General features: G+C 48.4%; 1 protein-coding gene across 1 annotated transcript in view; it reads right to left on the bottom strand.

Annotated features, from left to right (window-relative positions):
• Nucleotides 1-20,156, bottom strand: part of MAP1S (microtubule associated protein 1S) — a 417,220-nt gene that overhangs the window by 29,700 nt on the left and 367,364 nt on the right. Inside the window, exon 6 of the mRNA XM_069648622.1 lies at nt 12,662-12,900. Coding sequence (XP_069504723.1) covers nt 12,662-12,900 — 239 coding nt within the window. The remainder of the gene's footprint in view (nt 1-12,661; nt 12,901-20,156) is intronic.

Below are 20,156 nucleotides of genomic sequence, written 5' to 3'. Positions count from 1 at the left end.
ATCTGCTGCTCCAGTGCCTGCACCCTCTTAGCCAGCTCATCTTGTTCATGCCCTTGTTCTGCCACTGTAGTTTTTATTTCATCTACTCTTTCAACAGCCAGGATGTTAAGGTCCGCGATTGACTTGGCTAGGTCAAAGGCGCTTTAATATACTTTTTCAACTCCTGAAACATCGCCGTCAGGTCTGACTTCCTCATGGATGGATCCTCTTCTTGGAGACACTGATGAGGGGGTGAGTGCATCTGGGTGGCAGTTTGTTGTTGGCTGCGCTTTTTTTGTTGTGCTTCCGGACCTTGCATTAGAGCTTTAACCCCTACAGTGCCAAGGATGAGATAGCTCGTCCTTTTTGGCACCTTGTAATCCAACCCCCGGTCTATGTGAGGGGGAGGTCCCCCCTCTCACTGCCAGGGGGGCTGGATTACCTTCAGTTTCACGTTGGCGTGCGTAAAGCACGTCGGCGTGAAACTGAAAGTAAAATCACTGCAGCAGCCATTTTCGGCAGCTGCAGTGAAGAAAGAAGGTAAGAGGCCTTCTTTCTCCACGTCGATCTCCGGCTGTATTTCAAACCAGAGATCGAGGCAGGTATCATTGGAAAGGGGAGATTGTCCCCTTTCCAACAATACCCATTATGTGACATTTCTGCTCACGGATCGGGCACGGGGCGCTCGATCTGTGAGCAGCAATGTCACAGGATCAATACAGATTCGTTTGTGACGCGGGGGGAGGAGGGATGCTTACAAGGTAAGTGGCCCACTTCCCCCCCCGTGGCCCCAAAGCATGGGGCCACAGCACTGAGACCCCTGGGGGCAGATGATTACTGCCCCCAGGGGTGAAAAAAAAAAGTCAAGGAAAGGGGGGAGGGGTTTTGGGGCCCTGGGGCCTACTAGACCACCAGGGATCTAGGAAAAAGTGGTGCTCTTGGAAGGGGGAGGTTCTCCCCTTTCCAAGGACACCATCTACATGAGGCATTGCTGGTCAAGGATCAGCGTAGAGCGCTCGATCCGTAACCAGCAACCCACTGGACCACCATGGAAACGTTTGTGACGTGGGGGGTAGGGGGTCTGCTTCAAGTAAGCAGCCCTCTCCCCCCCCCAAAGCATGGGGGCACATATGTGCGCAACCCTGGGGGCAGATGGCTGATCTGCCCCCAGGGAAGGGGGCACAAATAAAAAATAAAAATATAATGGGGATGGGGCATGGGATTTTTTTTGCCCCCATGAAATGGTGGTGGCCCTCCCCCTACCACACCAAGTGGAAAGGGGGGCCACCCCTTGTAGCCCTCCCTGGAGGAAGATTTATGGCCCCAGACAGGAGTACATGAGGTGGCCCCCCACATCCAATTGGGGGGAGGGCTACCAGGAATTAGTGTGCAGACCCCCCAAAGTATGGGGCCCACAGGTTAACCCCCCTCCCCGGGGACAGATGGCTGATCATCTGCCCCCAGGGAAGGGGGCAAAAAAAAAATAAGAAAAGGGAATTTTGGGTGGGATGGGGTGGACCACTAGCCACCAGGGTTACATTTTACAGAAATGGGTGGTGGCCCTCTCTCCCTCACCCCAAGGGGAAATGGGGGCACCCCTTGTAGCCCTCCCTGGGGGCAGATATCTGCTCCTAGGAAGGGGCATCTGCCTCCAGGGAGGGCTGAATGAGATGGCCCCCCCTGCATTTGGTGTGGGGGGTAGAGGGTCACCCCCCAGTACATTAGAAAATTACCTAGCGGTTTAGGGTGCCCCTCAGCCCGCCCTAAAGTGTAGTGTACCTTTTCCATTTGTTTTTGTTTACAAAACTTGCCTTGGTGAAGAGGGGCACATTGGTGTGCCAATCTGGCGCCGGGGTGCCCAAACCTTACTGCCCCACCATTTTTGGGCCCCCCCCCACCCCAAATGGAGGGGGGTGTACCTCACGCAGCCGTTTGTAGGAGGCCCAGGGAGGCCTGCATGAGGTGCCCCCACCACCCATTTGGGGTGAGGGGGAGAGGGACCCCCAAAAATGGGGGGACAGGCCCCCCAGTGGGTGGGGCAGTAAGGTTTGGGCACCGCGGAGCCAGATTGGCACACCAATGTGCCCCTCTGCGCCAAGGCAAGTTTTGTAAACAAAGAAAAAAATGGAAAATGGTGGAACACATTTTAAGGGGGTCTGTGGGGCACCCCAAAGGGACGGGGAATTTTCTAATGGGACGGGGTGGTGACCCCGTCTCCCCCACCCGCAATGGAATGGGTGCCATGTCATGCAGCGCTCCCTGGGATCATATATCTGCTCCCAGGAAGGGACGCCTGAGCCCAGGGAGGAGTGGACAGCCCCCCCCACTTATCTGCCCGTGGGGAGGGCTACATTAGATGGGCCACCCTTCCAATTGGGGTTGTGGTGGAGAGGTACACCCCCCTTCACAATAGAAAATTACCTGGCGGTGTATGAGGCCCCTCTGCCCCCGCTAAAGGGCAGCCTGCCATTTTGAATTATTTTCTTTGTTTAAAAAAAAATTGCCTTAGTGCAGAGGGGCACATTGGTGTGCCAATCCGGCCCCAGGGTGCCCAAACCTTACTGCTCCACCCACTGGGGGGCCTGTCCCACCATTTATGGGGGCCTTCTTCCCCCCCAACCCAAATGGAGGGGGGTGTACCTCACACAGCTGTTTGTAGGAGGCCCAGGGAGGCCTTCATGAGGTGCCCCTGCCACCCATTTGGGGCGGGGGGGGGGGGGAGGTCCCCCAAAAATGGTGGGACGAGGTCCCCCAAAAATGGTGGGTCAGGCCCCCAGTGGGTGGGCAGTAAGGTTTGGGCACCCCGGGGCCAGAATGGCACATCAATGTGCCTCTCTGCACCAAGGGGAGTTGGGTTACCAAAAGAAAAAAGTGAAAATGATGGAACGCTTTTTAGGGGTGCTCTGGGGCACCCCAAAGGGTCTGGGAATATTCTAATGGATGGGGTGTTAACCCCCCCAAGCCGCAATGGAGTGGGTGCCATGTCAGGCAGCCCTCCCTGGGACCAGATATCTGCTCCTAGGAACGGACGCCTGAGCCCAGGGAGGAGTGCAGGACAGCCCCCCCCCCTCATCTGCCCCTGGGGAGGGCTACATTAGATGGGCCGCCCCTCCTATTTGGCCATATGTGGATTCCCACGGGTGTCCGTTTTTGGGAAATGCATGGGGTTCCCCGTTTTCCTTGCTGGCTTTGACACCCTAGGCCCAAATCTGTAGGTTGCCCACATGAACAAAATGGGCACTGGCGAAAGGCTTGGGGTTACCAGTGGATTACCGGTTTCCTTTTGCGCCCCCGGTAGGTGCACCCACACATGTGAGGTGCCGTTTTCATCAGGACACCTGTGGGAACGCGGGACGGTAGGCCATGTGTTGGTGGCGTGTTTCAATGGGTGCGCCGAGTGAAATGTGCAGAAAATGCGTTTTTTCCCCACATTTCGGACTTTGCAGGGGTGCCTGGGTAATACATTCTGGGCCGATTTGCGCAAATCATACCTCTGCGGATTCCCATGGGTGTCCTCTTTTCGGAAATGCATGGGGTTCCCCGTTTTCCTTGGTGGCTTGGACACCCGAGGCCCATATCTGTATGTTGGGCTTGTCTGGAGAAAGTGAAATTCAGGTGTGAAAACAGTCTTGGGGTTACTTGTGTTTTAGGCTTTCCCCTTGGCGCCCAGGTAGGTGCACCCACACATGTGAGGTACCGTTTTCATCGGGACACCTGTGGGAATGCACAAAGGTATAACATTTGTTGTGTTTGTGTGGTTTTCATAACGTTTTGACCCATTTGCTGGTGCCCTTTGTCACACAACTCTTTCATTTTCCAAATGTGACCTACATTTAGTCGCTGCTGTAGGCACCATACACTTTTGTAACCTGCACAAGTTACCTACCCTTGAAAAGGTCTGCCTGTGCTCTTTCAAAAAATGGATGCTTGCAGTTCCTCAACACATTGGTTTTCCCGATGTACACATGCTAAGTGTGTCTGTTCAGGCCACGAGCATAAAACTCCCGTGTACCATGGCTCAGTGTTTGGCTTGTGGTAATGCTGGGTTTGTAAAACACTACAAAAATGTGTGCTTTCCTAACTGCAAGAGTCGGGGTAATGTAGCAGAGCATTGCTTTTCTCAAAATTCATAGAAGCCATTGCCGTACCAAGCCAACCATATCCAACACATACCTTTTTTCCGGTCATTTTCCCGCTTTTCCCCCAATCTATGGCATTTTCCCTTACCTAGTTGTTGCCTGACCTACGCAAATCACCCCTTCCTAAACTTGGAATGTTGTCTATTTTTCAGAAATATATGCCTTTGTCCTCCAATTCGGCTTTCCTACCCTTTTCTACCATTCCATCCATGCATGTCCAATTGGCCAGAAATCGCCTACCTCTTACAAAACAGTTGATAACCACATCAAAATATTTTTTTTTTCGTTTCCACTCAACCTGTTCTTGAAAGCCAGGAAATTGGGGAACTCAGCACAGCAAACCATTTGTTCCTAGCTCTTACAAGGAAAAAACCACAGGCTTCTTTGTACATCATTTTATTGGCATTTTTTAAAAAAACCCAAAGTTTTCGCCCTTTTTGCTTATTTTCTCTCACCACCCTACAGCAACCTAGGATTCCTGGGTGGCATTACGACCGCCTGCAGGTGGGGAAAAAAAAGGAGCCAAATTTGGCCGAGATATCTCATGTAACAAAAATGTTACAAGGCATTGAATGGCCACATACCGAAATCACCAAAAAAAGGCCCTGGCACTGGGGGGAAATACCCATGGCACTTAAAGGGTTAATGTCCCTGAAGCTGGCTGCTTGTTTAGCCATCCTTTGTTCGAGGGCCCTAGGCATATCCTCCAGCTCCTAGGTCTGTCGGTAGGCAGTATGTCTCCTGCTGTCCAGGCTCTGGCCTATCTGCTAGTTATGGAACTCCAGTGCCATGAGGTCCAGGTCTCACCACTGGACACTGTTGCAGCCCCCAGTAAGTATCAATACTTCAGCCGGCCCCAGGGGTGGTCAGCCTTCTTGGCCCCAATGTCCTGTGTCACCTCCACTGAGCTTCCTGCTTGGTTTCTGCTTTCAGTGCCCCCCCCCCCAGGGCATCCACCTCGCCCACTTTTGCTGCCCTTCCTCTCACACCCTGCCCTCCCTCCAACATGTGGGCCCAGCTCTTCAAATCCCCCTCCTGCAATGATCCCGGCACGAGGGGCTGTGGGGCAGGGGTGCCAAGGGTGTATGCCAGAGGCTCCATCTTCTGCTTTTCTAGGTCCCAAATGGACTCCAAGGACCCATATGCCATAAAGCTGTGCCCCTTCCGCCAGTCTAGGCAGAGGTCCATAGTTGGTTCTACTTTACTGGACCCCTCCAGGCAATGGGTGGGCCCTGCTGTGTCCTGTTTGGGATCTTGGGCTCTTCTGCCTTCTTCTAGCAACTAATGCTCCCCTTCAGGACCTCTGCCTCCCCCGTATTACCAAATGTCTATCCTCCTCATTACAGGCCCGTTGGCGAAAGGCATATGTTCTCTCAGCACCCCATGCAGCCAAACCATATGAGACCAGTGGGGAGTGTGCCGAGATTTCCATAATCCACCCGCTTCTCCTTGCAAGTCTCTTCCTTCCCCTCACTCCTTGGGCTGCTGCACTCTCTGCTCCTTCCCCCAGGCATCCTGATGTTCCGGCTCTCAAGCTCTCCGCTCCTCCAATGATCTCTCGCAATCTTCTTCCTTTCCTCCTACCTAGGGGGTCTTTGCAGCAGAGATCCTTTGATACACGTCCCGATTCTCCCTGGTCCAGCAGCCTCTACACTCCGCCACACTGAGGGCTCCCATCAGGTGGCAGGGCCCCCACATAATTCCGTTTCCCCGCCCGCATCTGGTCTTCTCCAGCAAAGCATGTGTCCAGCGCAGGCTCGCCATCTCTGCACTGTCCCTCAATCCCGCGTCCGGGTCGCCATCTTGTCACAGTGCCGAGCAGGCTCCCCTTGTACTCCACCAACTGCCCACATTTCTGCCTGAACGATTATTGGGAGGTACCCCAATCGTTTCGTCCCCTGTGCCAACCTTACTGGCCCATTATATTTTAGGGAGGGTTTGGGCAGCAAGACAGGGTTGGGTGCAGCTGCTCACCGAGGTTGCATCAGTCTGCTTCCGCAGCTGGTCACGCCCCCCCTCTCGTCCCTTCATCCTCCCGTAATCACACTGATTAGGACAACTATTTAATCAGTGTGCTATTCTGGTCCCCACTCCCGACCTTTAGCAATTCGTGTCCATCATTCATTCCTCTTGAATCATCTTCCATGGCCCACCTACTACTTCACCTCTGGACCAGATTTCCTCTGCCCTCATCACAAAGTTCTTCCTGCTCCCGCTTTCATATTGGACTTGCCTCCCATTTGCCTCTTCTGCAAATTTCCCAGCTGGCTTTAACATTCATGGTTTATGTTCTCCCTCATGAAAATCTTTCTCTTGAACCATTTACCAACAAGCTTCCGTCCCATCTCTCTGCGGTCTTTCCTTTCCAAGATTTTAGAATGGGTAGCCTATGCCCAACTTACATCTGATCATGACCATCACTTCCAGACAATATGGCTTTCGCCGATTCCACCAAACAGCGCTGCTCTTGGTTTCCAACTCCATTCTCTCTGCTTGACATTCTAAGCTATCTTCCATTCTCAGCTGCTTGCGATACGGTTGATCAGGCTATCCTATTCTACTTTACGCTCTTGGGCTTGTCACTGGGGCAAGTCTTATCGGTCCGATTGTGCCAGAAGACACATGGGTGAATTTATACCACCCCAGGCGACAGAAGGAAGAGTGTTCACCAAAGGCTCAGTCTTGGGCCCTCCCCTACCCCCTTACCCCTCCTCAATCATTTCAATGTGGCTATTTAACGATCGTGTGGCCACCATTTGTTTGAAAGCATACATTATGCCTACTGGAGACAGTTTGACTGCTTACAATACTGTTACTGGATAGGGTAACCTGCATATTATATTATAAATTTCCCAATCCCAGCAACAACCAGAAATTGAGGAAGACAAAGTTCTGCCCTGGCAACAAAACGAAGGCAAAGCTTTGCTGGGAACCCTCCCGTTGGCCTCCCTAAACAAACCTTGCTGCTTCCGCTGCACGGTCTATTGAAGACCGGTGCACATGACCATGGAGGGATAACTAGTACTGCCTGTGGCACGTTACAAGAGACTACCTATAATTAGGGAACTGCGGAACCCCACTTTTAACACATTGTACCAATGGGCCATCAACTAGCAACTAAACATGCATCATTGGCTACCTGCAAGCCTGGTGAGTCGTTATTTTCCAGACCCTCTGGGCCTGTAACTTGTGCCTGAATCTACCCATCTTGGTTCCCCAGTCCCCTCTGCTCCCCCACGGCCTCCCTCCCCCACTTCCTTGATTCTCCCATCGCCCGCCTCCCACCATCTCCGATTGGCTCACCATGGCCACAACACCGGCCCTGATTGGCGCTCTCCTCAACACAGCTGGGCCTACTGACCCGCGCTGCTGGCGCTTCCCGCCTGCAAGCCTGGTGAAAATTGTAGCGTTTAATTAGTTAATGTATTCCAGGCTGTGTGCCTACACACTTCGCGGCATGCCCTCCCTAGTTTCCCCTCCTCCATCCCAGCCCACTGCCTTGGTTTGGTTGTTATCCTGGTCTTAATTGACCCCCAGGGCAGCCCCTGCAGCTAAGGGCTCGAGGCAAAGGGCGGCTCCGACATTGGCGGCTCCAAGAGGAGTCGGCAGGTGTCCGCAGAGGTAAGCCAATGAAGCAAGGAGACAACAGACACCAACAGAAACTGTGTGTGGCATGGGTGGGGTGTAGAGCAATTACTCTACACCAGAAAGCTTCTGCCACTCTACCTACCTTTCCATAACAGACTGCTATAGACTAACACCATACATAGTTAGAAAGATGTGTGCCCTCCAGCCTAAATCTACTCATGGCTGGACTGTAAATGTTGCCTTGCATTAGATACTAGCACTTGCCAATGTTAATATGTACCACACCTTAGAGAGAACTGAAGGTTAGCCTGCGCCACATCTAGACAGGACGGTGAATAGCACATGCCACACACAGATAGTATTGTGAAAGTCAGCATGTGCCACACTTAAATGGATCTTGAATGTTAGGCCGTCTCACACTCGGAACTGCAAACATTAGCCTGCATCGCATCTTGATAGGACTGAACATTAGCATCTGCCACACTTAGATGGAATTGTGAAGGTTAGCAAATGCCACAGCTAGAATTGTGAACATTAGCCTGCGTCGCATCTAGACAGGACTGTGAACGATAGCATGTGCCACACTTAGATGGGATTATGAAGGTTAACAAGCACCACACTTAGACAGAACTGAACTTCAGGCTGTGTTGCATCTAGACAGGATTGTGAATGTTAGCACATGCAACACATAGATGGTATTGTGAAAGTCATTATGTGCCACACTTAGATGGATCTTGAATGTTAGCATGTCTCACACTCAGAATTGTGAACATTAGCCTACATCGCATCTTGATAGGACTGTGAACATTAGCATCTGCCACACTTAGATAAAATTTGAATGTTAGCATGTCCAACACATAGATGGAATGGTGAGCAGTAGCCTGCGCTGCATCTAGACAGAATTGTGAATGTTAGCATTTTAAATATCATAACCGGCTAACCAAAAATATTTAACACCTCTACATACTTAGCTCACTCAAGAAAACTCACAACCACCTCTCGCACAACAACCCGCACACACTTCACAACACTGCAACAACACATAAGCCGCACCAACAGCACATGCGGACTGACATCGATCCGATACACGCACCAAAGCTCAGCACCCGGTGTAAACCGAGTTGGAGCTGCCAACAGAACACCACTCCTCTCACTATCCTACTCCCTCTTCACCTAACTAACCCTTTCCCACCTTCTCGTTTGCAGATCTGCCAGAGCGCCTGGGGACCAACTCCATTGGTGACGGTGCAAATACCTTTAACATTTAACATCATATCCCAGCATCAGGTCATGCCCGTCTTTCAATTAAGCAACATGCCTAACAGCTAAAACCTATCATACTTGAAGTCATGGGTGCCTAAATGATTGTTTTGGAAATGGCAACCGTGGACTTCCTAAACGATGTCATTCAGAGTTTCATATTGCCTTTACACTGCTGCATTCACTTCTACGGGCAAGGTGTACATAGCGCAAGTACTGACTTTGGGACATCCTTACTTTGGCAACCTTGGTACCTTGAGGTCCCAGTTATCCCAGAACCCTCCCAGTGAACTGTACTTGGCAGGGTTTGTAACAACCTTATAGGCGAGTAACTTTGTAAAATGTTTATTTCAAATCTTATTTCTGCATTTCCTTTTTTCCTGTACAGCAACCCATTGTGTTGTCATTCATTTATCGCAGGTTAAATTGTTTACTGTAGCATTCTCCAGCAGGTTCGTAGGTTTACTTTGAGCGTAATGCTCTCCACCTGCGAGTACCCCCCCCCCCCCCAACACTGTGTGACACATGTCCTTTTATCTAATTCTCCCGAGTGAGTGGGAACCTTTTGCCATACAATCTTTTACTTCAACTTGGGAAAACCACCTTTACCTCTTTTTGGTACTTTAAATTACTTTTTATGCTGGTCTCCGTGTTTTCTGACATCTACATTTTATTATTACAGCACACATTTTCTGTGCAGTGTTACTGGAAGCCCCTTGAGCTTTCATTTTTACTTTCCTGTGTTTACAAATCTTACCAGGCCAGGGGGACACCCTTTTGACCCTCTTGTATTTTATTTTGAGAGATCAGCACATCCCAAGTAGAGTGCTGAGGGGAAACATGGTCTCCTTTTACTCACTGTACCAGTAACCTTTAGTTAGAAGTTAATCTCACAAGCTGGTGGCAGTGTACCTTTTTACACAACATTGGTGGACTTTTGTCACAGGCCGTCTTTGCAGCTGGACATGGGCACTAGGGTCACCGTTTGCCTAAAATGGTGGCTGTACTTGAATCCTTGTTCAATACGACTTGTTACTTGTGCTTTCTTCTACCTGGGAGGAGATGGGTCTTGTCTTTGGCGGGCTTCCCTTGGAAAGCCTGTCAAGGCTCGGAATACCTGAAAGGACAGGAAGTGGGTGCGAGGGAGGTACCCAAAACCCTAGTGGTTGTCCTGCAGTGTGCATGCCTGGAACCAGTTTAAACTGTGGGGGGGGGGGGGGGGGTGACCAGCTGTCCCCTGAGACAGCCACCCCCAGATTTGCATGAGAGGCTACTTTGATTATTGGTGGATTTAGCCAGTTTGCCTTTATGAAAGGAGAGGGTCCTGGAGCTAAAACTCAGGCAACCAATGGACTGAAGATCTAAAGAGGAATTCAAAAGATGATGTTCCAGCAACTTCCAAGGGCCCGCCAGAGCTGTTGAGTGACCACTGAAGACCAGACCCCGAATTATGAGTGACAAGGAATATCTTTACAAGACTACTTCCTCCCATGGATTGGTGGGTCTAACAAGTCTCAAGACCACCTGCATTTTGCACCATCCCGCAAACAGCTGTATTCTTCCTGGTCTGCAAACTCCCAATACCCTGGGACCTGTGCCATTTTGCGGTGCAACCTTGTGTGAAGCGCGGAACTGCCTGAAAACCCATGGGCAGCCTTCTGGGATGAATCCCGATCCATGAAATCCCCTCAACTAAGTGGAGGGCCAAGAGCCAAAGAAAAGTTTCAACAAAACCAGTCGTTGAACTGAAGCCTTTTAAGGGCTCCAATGCACCAGTACCGCGAATATCAACTGTTTTGCGTCCCACTGCTAGAGTTCATCCGTCTGTTCCCTCCAGAGTTCCTTCTTCAGCCATCCAGGTCCAGAAATCTGAACCAGGGACAACTGTCGCCTCACCTTGTGCACCCAACCTGCTACATCAAGTTCTTCATTGAAAAGGTATTGTCCCGAGCCAATGTACTTGCTTGGTCTTGCGGTGTTCTTGTAGGGTTGCGGTCAAGCCGTTACTTGCACCCCCTACAGGGCACTCTGTGTCCCATTGGGGATGAACCACCCATTGGGCCGCAAATTGAGAAAATAACTATTACTTACCTGCAAGTCCTTCATTGACTGCTTTGTTCACTCATTTAGAATAGATATGGACTTTGAAAGATTTAGTAAGCAGGGTTAATTGAAGTTCAAGAGTTGATCTACTGTTTGCTATTAGGTATTTATAGTTTCTCTACCTTTGCATTGCTTTATATTTAATTTAAAGCATGCTACCTTGCGACTGATTTAAAGTGCAATACCTTTTATTCTCTTGCGATATTAATGTTTTAATAATACATACCTTACAGACCTTAGAGTATATAAAATAAATCCCTATTTTTATATAACTTCTAGTGCATCAGTGTTATCTTGAACTAAGAATATGCTCCAAGTACTGTATGCCTCACTACAGCCGTTCTCCTTCATTTAGTGCAGGCCCAAACAGGTGGCTTTGCCAAGCACTGTCACAGATGGCAAAAACTCCTTAACAGTTCCAAGCCAGCCCAGTCTGCTCCACCACAGTTGACACAGTGTCAACTGGAGGATGAGACCTTGGCCAAGATAGATTCAATAATTCCATCTGCATTGAATGAGTGTGGCCAACGACCTGGCAAGCTGGATCCTATGCTCATCGAAGGGTTATAGAAAGTAGTGTACATCTTTCAGCCCGTTCTCCGCGCACTGGAAGGAAAAGGAACCGGTAGATGAGGAAATTAGGTAAAGAATGAAGAGGTTAGTGGTTATGAGGCAGGCTGGGAAAGAAGTAGAGAAGGCAGAGCCCAGCAAGGGAAGTCAGTGTGGTGGCTAGGAAGCGAACAAGGTTTTGGTCAGGGAGACTGGTGGGCATATGGAGCAGGGAAGGTGTAGGAGGTTGACATTGTCCATAAGGAGATAGGGGGTATTGGATGGAGATGCATGGCAACTGGCTATGGCGGGAAGGGATGTGGGATTGTCTCCTCTGTGGTAGGGATTCAGTGCCAACATTCAGTAGATTGGGTATTCAGGTGAAGGGAAGTGGGCAGAAACTCAAGATCCCGAACTGAGGTCATCACTTTTGCCCAGTTGTAGGCTGATCCCTTTCAAATCCATAATACAAGGGCAGAGAGGACTTTTCCTAAAGACAGCCCAGATTATATGAATGGGTCCGATTAACCAGTTCCAAGCACAAGACAGATGCAAACCCCACAGGATTCACAACCCTTGTAAACAGACTAACTGTAAACATTTTGGGGATTCTAGCTTCAATATTGTTCATTTAACCCATCCCATGTGAAGGATGTGTAGTTCACATCTTCTGCACTGTGTTTGGTGTGATAGGAACAGTACATATGTCTGACACATTAAGTGCGTCCCGCACTGCATCAGAAATTGAGCCTTCGCTAAATGGCTGAAAACTCTGGTTTTATGGAAGAGGAGGTAGTAAAGTGTCTAAGGTAATGACTTTGGAACCAGGAGATGTGGTTTCAGAACTCTGCTCCATGCCTGAACTACATACTTTGATCAAAATACATTTATTGTGCCTTCGAGGCCTGGACACAAATCGCATGAGCAAAAAAACAGCTAAAAAGAGATCTGGATACATTAAAAACGGGATACTTCAAGATTAATTGAGCATAACTAAACAGCTGCTGTTCTGTATAATGTCAAGGTCCCATTTGGAAGCTCACCTGCATCTCCAGGCCCCAATGGCCCTTCACTGCGAGCAGCGCATCCAAGACAGGCCGCGTGGCACTTTCCTTCACATGGTCATCGCCACTGATGACATAAGAGTAGGACCGAATCCGTCTGAAGAACTCCTCTTGAACAGTCTTAGTGCTGACACCACTAGGGATATAAGCTAAATCCAGGTAGACAGGCGGACCAGGGGGTGGGCTGGAAGAGGCTGCAATCTTGCTGGCAGAGGAAGCTGAAAGTCAAAAGACAAGATAAATGCAATGACCAAACTAGCCAGCCACACTGGGGCACTGGTGACAAAGAACCAACTACAACAAATAAATGTAAAAATAAAGTAATCGCCCACTATTCATTTATACATAAAAATCTCAGGATAGGAAGGCTACACATACAATCATGTCTTCAGTTCAACCATTAGTTTCTTCCTGGTTAACACCCATTTCAACACCAACACCAGCCCCTCCACTTCAGAACATCCATCATGTATTTATTAATGCAGTATATAAAGCCAACTTCAGAGAAATGAAAATACGAACCAAGGCTACTGTACCTAGGTTTGCAACATGCACAAGGAGGCTTTTATTCTAAGTTATTAAAACAGTGATTAGCTGTGCAACTTTCAGACCAAATACCCCAACATGAGCATTTAAATGGAAGGCTTGCAAACTTTGAAGGAATGTGCATGTGAGGGATACGAGAAGGCAATCATTCAATTAAGGGAGAAAACAAAAGGTTTGAACCATCTATTACTGCAGACAAATTCTGAAAACGAGAACCATCTTTTGCTGCAATACCTCAGCTTGCTGACAGTGACCAGCAGGAATCCATTTTGTTTACAACCACCCAAGAGACCTTTGCTAATGGTACACAGACCGGCATTCAGGGGGAATGGAAGCAGACAGCATGGCTTCTTTCTGTTCCAAGGATAATGGGTAGTTAAGGACTGGAGTTGGCCAATCGAGAACCCTAGACATTTGGCAATGAAGTAACCTAGAACCCCAACTTCAAGGCAGCAAGTCATGAAACTTTTTTGGGAATTTGGCTTCATCCATAAATCTGCATCGAAAAAAGAAATCTGGCGCGGGCTCCTCTAATTTTAGCAATGTCTACCACATCTCAACACTCCTCCCTCCGCAATGCTCATGCTACTGCCGTACATGGAAATGCCTGTACAACCATTTCACCCAAGCTAAGTTATGACCAGAGCGAGTAGTTGAAGATGCAATGATTAATCTACTGAACGCCCTTGCAAGTTCTAAAAGCACCAGTGCTCCATCTCCATATTGATCCACTGACGGCCAGTCATAAGACCCTGACTGAACGTTTGAATGCTGCTCTTAATTGGGTGGAATCATTTATGGATTGCAGGTCACTAAAACAGTCCTGAAGAAAAGGTGATGTATGCAGAGTTCTCCAGAGTTTGCAAAGTCTCTGGGATTACATCAATTCTTTCTCCAACTCCATTGATAAGTTATTGCAGAGACACCTTTTAGGGTAGTGTTGATTTAACTGACCCAGGGAATGGGTTTTCTTCTTTCTGGGGGACTTGCTTACCAAAGCCTGCAAATTGGTTGCTGGGCCAAATGTGCTGTAGAGAGACTTGTTTTTTGTTTATGCGCAAGCCCCAGGAAGCTGGTTGCCTAGAGGCATTATCCATAAATGTGTCTCAAAGTTGATCTACAGGACATGGCAGTAAAATGACAGATGCACTGCAGAGAAGCTACCAGTATCTGCATTACACTACTCTCCTCAAACTTTGGGAGCGTAGAACAAGTTACTTACCAACTGGTAACGTTCTTTCGATTGGATGTTCTTCCAACGTATTCCACATCTTTGACATGTAATGTCCACAGCTGCATACTTCGGAAACATTTTCGGCAGAGGGCGTTCTGCGTCGGGTTGATGTCCCTCCAAGGTCTCCGTCGAGGGCGTTTTCACCGGATGTTATAAATAGAACGCACAGCGCCCATACCCTCAGTTTGTTTTTTCCTCCATAACTTGTGACATGCACATATCCAATGACTGCTTGACTGCATATAGCCTTGCGGAAATGGACGCTGCAATCTAATAGGAAATTCTTCTGAATGGCAGGCTGTGAGGGCGATGTGGAATACGTTGGAGGAACATCCAATCGAAACAATGTTACCAGTTGGTAAGTAACTTTCTTCGAATGGATCTTGTCCTCCAACGTATTCACATCTTTGACAGACTCCCAAAGCAGTACCAGAAAATGGGAGGGAAAGTAATTTAGAGTACCCAATCAGATGACGGAATAAAGAGCCGCCTTACCAAAGGCCATGTCTTGACCATGGATCGTATCCAGGGAATGTTTAAAAAAAGGTGTGGATAGAAGCCCATGTAGCTGCATCACAAATATTCCTAATAGGAGCTCCCCGTTGTAGGGCTGTGGAAATAGCCAAGCCCCTAGTGGAATGAGCTCGCAACCCTTCAGGAGGGTCCTTACCCGCCAATCGGTAACATTCAGTAATGGTGAGGATAATCCCCATGGACAAGGTCTGTTTGGTAACAGCCTGGCCCAATCGGTGTCCAGCATATCCCACAAAGAGTTGATTGTCTACTCCGACCCTGGACATCCTAGAAATATAAAAGCTTAGAGCTCTCCTAGGGTCCAACCTATGGTGTTGCTCCTCTTCCTTACCAGGACGAGGAGGAGGATAGAAAGACGAAGAACCACTTTCTGGCTTAAATGAAATTCAGACATTACCTTTGGTAGAAAGGAAGGAAGGACGTACCCTCAGTACAACCCTATCCTTGTGGAACACAGTAAAAGGGTGGCTTAGATGAAAGTGCCTGCAATTCACTCACTCTGCGAGCAAAGTAACCTCAACCAAGAACACCGTCTTGAAAGACAATCTACAAGGACATGAGTGCAAAGGTTCATATGGAGAACCAATCAGGAATTTCAAAACAAAAGCCAGATCCCAAACCGGCACCTGGAAAGGGGACGGCGGCAACACATTAGTGAGCCCTTTAAGAAATTGGGAAAGCAAAGGAATCCTAAAGTAAGAACATTCTTCAGACGATTGCTTGAAAATACAGCGCTACCAGGTAACCCTTAATGGTACCCACTTGCAGGCCCGTGTGGGCCAAAGAAAGAAACACAAAACCACAGGAATGGAACACTGAAAAGGATCAACATTTTTTCCTCTGCACCAGTCACAAAACGTGCGCCAACGGTACAGGGATTTTGTTGCTGGCCTCCTGGCTGAAAGCAACACCTCCATCACGTCATCCGGGAGGTCCCAATCCTAATACCACAACCTTTCAGATACCAAGCGTGAAGGTTGAGTCTCATGACCTCTGGATGGAGAACCTGAACCCCCTTGCGCACAAGAGTGGATCCTCTCAGTAGGGAAGACAACGTGGAGGGCAGATGGACACTTCTAGAAGGTCCTGGTACCACGCTCTCCTGGCCCAATCCGGAGCAATGAGGATTATGTGGGATCCAAACCTCCATAACCTCCTTAACACTTGAGGAATGACGGAATGGAGGAAACTCGTACAGCAGTGGGAATGACCAATCCACTACGAATGCGTCTCCTAAGGCTCCTCTTGGAGGGAATTCCCTTGAGCAGAATCTCTCGCACTTATGGTTGGCACTGGTGGAGAAGAGATCCACTTGTGGGGTTCCCAAAAGGGCGAAGATCTCCAGAAGTCCTTCCTGAGCCAACTCTCAGTTGTGAGAGATCGTGCTCTGCCTACTCAGAGTGTCTGCCGCCGCATTGTCCTTTCTGGCCAGATGAACTGCAGGGAGCAAAATTTCGTGCTGCATTGCCTCTCTGCACAGAGTGACCCCTCCACCCCCTTTTCTGAGGTAATGCATGGCCACTGTGTTGTCCGTTATGATCAGGACACTTCTCCCGCACAGACGGCAGAAAAGCCTTCAGGGCTACCCTGATGGCCGTCAGCACTAACAGGTTGATGTGGAGTTTGGACACAGAAGATCCTGGGAGACCGAAATTGGAATCTGAACAGGATCCGACATCTTGCCTGAGAACCGTGACCACTGCATCTTGAAGACCCATTGCAGGGATCTCAGCCTGGCCTCTGGCACCAGAAGAATGCAGGATGCCATGAGGCCAAGCAACCTTAAGAATTCGAAAGCAGGTAGACTCTTGGCATGTTGAAACTTGTCCACCATCTGCACAATGTGATGAGCCCTTACCATGGGAGGCGAGCACTTCCCCAAGGACGTGTCCAACACAGCCCTGATATAGTGGAGCTGTCGAGAAGGTGTCAGATGAGACTTCTTGCAATTGAGGAGAAGCTCAGCTTGTGGAGAAAGCGGCAGGTGAGACCAAGGTGATCCACTGCTTGCTTGGGAGAACGCGCACAGGTCAGCCAGTCCAGGCAGGGGTAGACGTGAATCCCCCTCACCCGAGATACGCTTCCACCATCACCATTAGCTTGGTGAAGACCCTCGGGCGGAGGTCAATCCGAATGGCAGGACCCGAAACTGAAAGTGCGAGTCGCCAGCCGCAAACCTCAGGTACTTCCTGTGCTTGGGATTAATCAGCACATGAAAGTAAGTATCCTGTAGTTCCAGAGACACCAACCAATCCTGAAGTTGAAGGGCCTGGAGGACTTGAGAAAGAGCGACCATCTTGAACTTGCCATTCCTGAGAAGTTTGTTCAACCAACACAAATCCAGGATGGGTCTCCATCCCCAGTCTTTCTTTGGAATCAAAAAATATGGGGAAATACCATCCCTTGCTCCTCTCCGCTACAGGCACCAGTTCTATAGCACGTTTCTCTAGCAGAGTCAAGATTTCCTGCACAAGGAGCGGACCTGGAAGCTTCAAAGAGAGATTCACTGGTGGATTGTCGCGAGGCCGCTTTAGGAAGGGAAGGCAGTAGCTGTGGGCTATTGTATCCAGAACCCACACATCCGAAGTAATAGCTCGCCATTCTTCGAAATGCTGAGACAGTCTGCCTCCAACCGGCAAACCATGGGACATGGCCTCATGACTGTTTTGGAGCGGCAGCGCCTGAAGGCAAAGAGGCAGCTGCCCAAGTGGAAAAGAACCTCCCCTGCGTGCGCTCCTGGCAAGTGGACTGCAAGTGGGCTGCTGCTATGTGGGAGTCTGTCTCGTGCTCCTGAACGTGCTTCAGAACTTATTGCTTGGACTTTCTAACTTGGAAACGGATCACGCAACAAGTAACTAAATGGCCTCTACTGCACAGCTAATATACTAATTATTTGTATTTATTTGTATTTTTGTTTATATAGCACTATACACCAAAGCGCTGCACAATTGAACAACTTGGTACATAAAACATGAAAATATAATGGTAGAAGCAAATTACAGTTATGAATCAAACCAGTAAGAAGAGCAATTAAACTGAAGGGAACAGGGAGAGTAGTGCAGTGGGACTGAGGGATAATTATGGATAGGTCTGTAATATAGAGTACTAATACGTATTTTTCTTACATTTATTATGCCACACCCACATTTCTTTAACAAGTTTAAACAAACTGGCAGGCGCTCCTAGCAAGTGGACTGCAAGTGGGCAGTTCGCGGCTAAGCAGCTGACCACGCTGTCCGCCCGCGAGTGCTGGTGTCCATTATCCAGCAGCGCACTCCCGCCTGAAAGTGCATTGCGGGTAATATGTGGGTGTCTGCGCCGCAAGCGAGCTGCTTGCTAAAAAATAGTGTCATTTGGTTGCTTATGAATATTCTAGGAAGTGCTTGAACTGAATATGTATACAATAGTGTATGCAGTAGAGACACCTGGTGCATAATTTGTGGATGAATGGATGACAATATTGGAGTGTAACGCAAGATCTAGTGAATTGTAGGGCGGCGCTGTGATTTGTAAAATAAATAATGGTGACTGCGGCGCCCGCTTGACTGCCTGGATGGTGTAATCTTACAGTGGCCATTTGAAAAGTATCTTTGAGTGACGTATTGTGTATTTTACCACTATTGACGCTCTACGGCTTGTTCTAGAGTTGACGATCTGTGTTAACCAATCACGATAGATGCCTTTATGTGAACACTCGCATGAAGTTGAATAAGCATAAATAACGCAATACTCGAAGTGCCCTGCTTAGTTAATTTTGACCTAGCGCACAGGACTTTAAATATGGATGTGCCTAAAACCTATGATTGGGTGGGTCAGTTGCGTGGGGTGAAAATGTACGGAGTAGTGTTTATAAATAAAGTCTTGCTGAATATGAAACGAAAGAATGCTCAAGGGAAGCACAATGTTATGCCTGCTGTGGCTTACTTACTTAACACCTGAGTATATCTTGAGCAGCGCGTTTCCACATCCTGGTTCCTCGAGGACCTAATTGAGTGCTTGCAATAGTGCTCGAATTGATGCCAAATTGAAAGGGAAGTAATAGTATCTGACTCCTTAGGCAATCTGGAGTCTTCACAATCACTAGATCATTAGGACAAGTATAATGAGTTGACAAATGGATTAATGATGGGTTCGGTGGGTAAAATCTCAATGGGAGAGCAGGACCCTACCTACTCCTTTATGGGTACCCCTTCTATATTTGAACCCGGCGAAATCACTTTGCTAAGCCTCTCTCAACACTTAGATGCCTCAACCCAACTCTAAGCATTCAGGTTTTATGAATCCTAATGCTTTGACAGCAGCTATTGTAAATAAAGATGATTCACACGATGCAATTCACAGTAGTGCAGTCGATTAATTGATTCTAATAGAATTTTTTAAAAAACGCTAACGCTCAATGAAATCATGATGGTATTAACTGCTATGTCTGAGATGTGTGTAAAAAGTATGATCAAAATGTATCCTGCTCCAATGGGACATGGCGTGTCCCTAATGAATGGATCTGACCCAGCCATTATACCGTATTCACTGGAGATTGGTCCAATCTCACAGGACTCCAAAGAGGTAGAGAACATTGTTCATGGAGATCTAGGGTCCAGTGCATCAGATCAAAAGATACCTGCTGAGGCAAATTACTCGGTACTTCAGTTTAGTACAAAACTATTAAAGAAAAAAATGAATAGACTTAAACAAGTACAGGACCAAATGGCATTGAATCCATCCTCTCAAGTTCTTGAGAGTTAATAACCTGCGTGATGTCTTGCGTGGGAACCATACTGAAAGTGATGCAATTCTCGTTACTGATTCCCGGGAAAGGAAAGGGGAAGAAAAGGACTTTGTATCTAAAAATGCCCAAGCAGCCAGAACAGATCAGACTAATGGAACAAATCATAGTGGGTACTCAGAGGGCGGAAAAAGCCTGTCTGAAGCAGTAAAGAATAAATACATAACTGACAGGCTAGATATGAATTTGAAATCTATTGAAATGGGTGTGTTGGATATATTCGACATCCAAGAATCCAGCAGCCCTGTCTCGTACAAACACCCTGACATCCGAGGCACTGGCTGCCTTTGAGGCTGCCCCTTTGGCGGATGAGAAAGTCGTTGGGTCAAAGGTGGACGTTCCGGTAAAAACAATAACTGCTGGGAATTGTTTAAATA

This window comes from Ambystoma mexicanum, chromosome 1p, assembly GCF_040938575.1.
Source record: "Ambystoma mexicanum isolate Mex_15411 chromosome 1p, UKY_AmexF1_1, whole genome shotgun sequence".
NCBI lineage: Eukaryota > Metazoa > Chordata > Amphibia > Caudata > Ambystomatidae > Ambystoma > Ambystoma mexicanum.
Note: the sequence above shows the minus strand (reverse complement) of the source record. Positions and strands in the feature narration are given on the sequence as shown.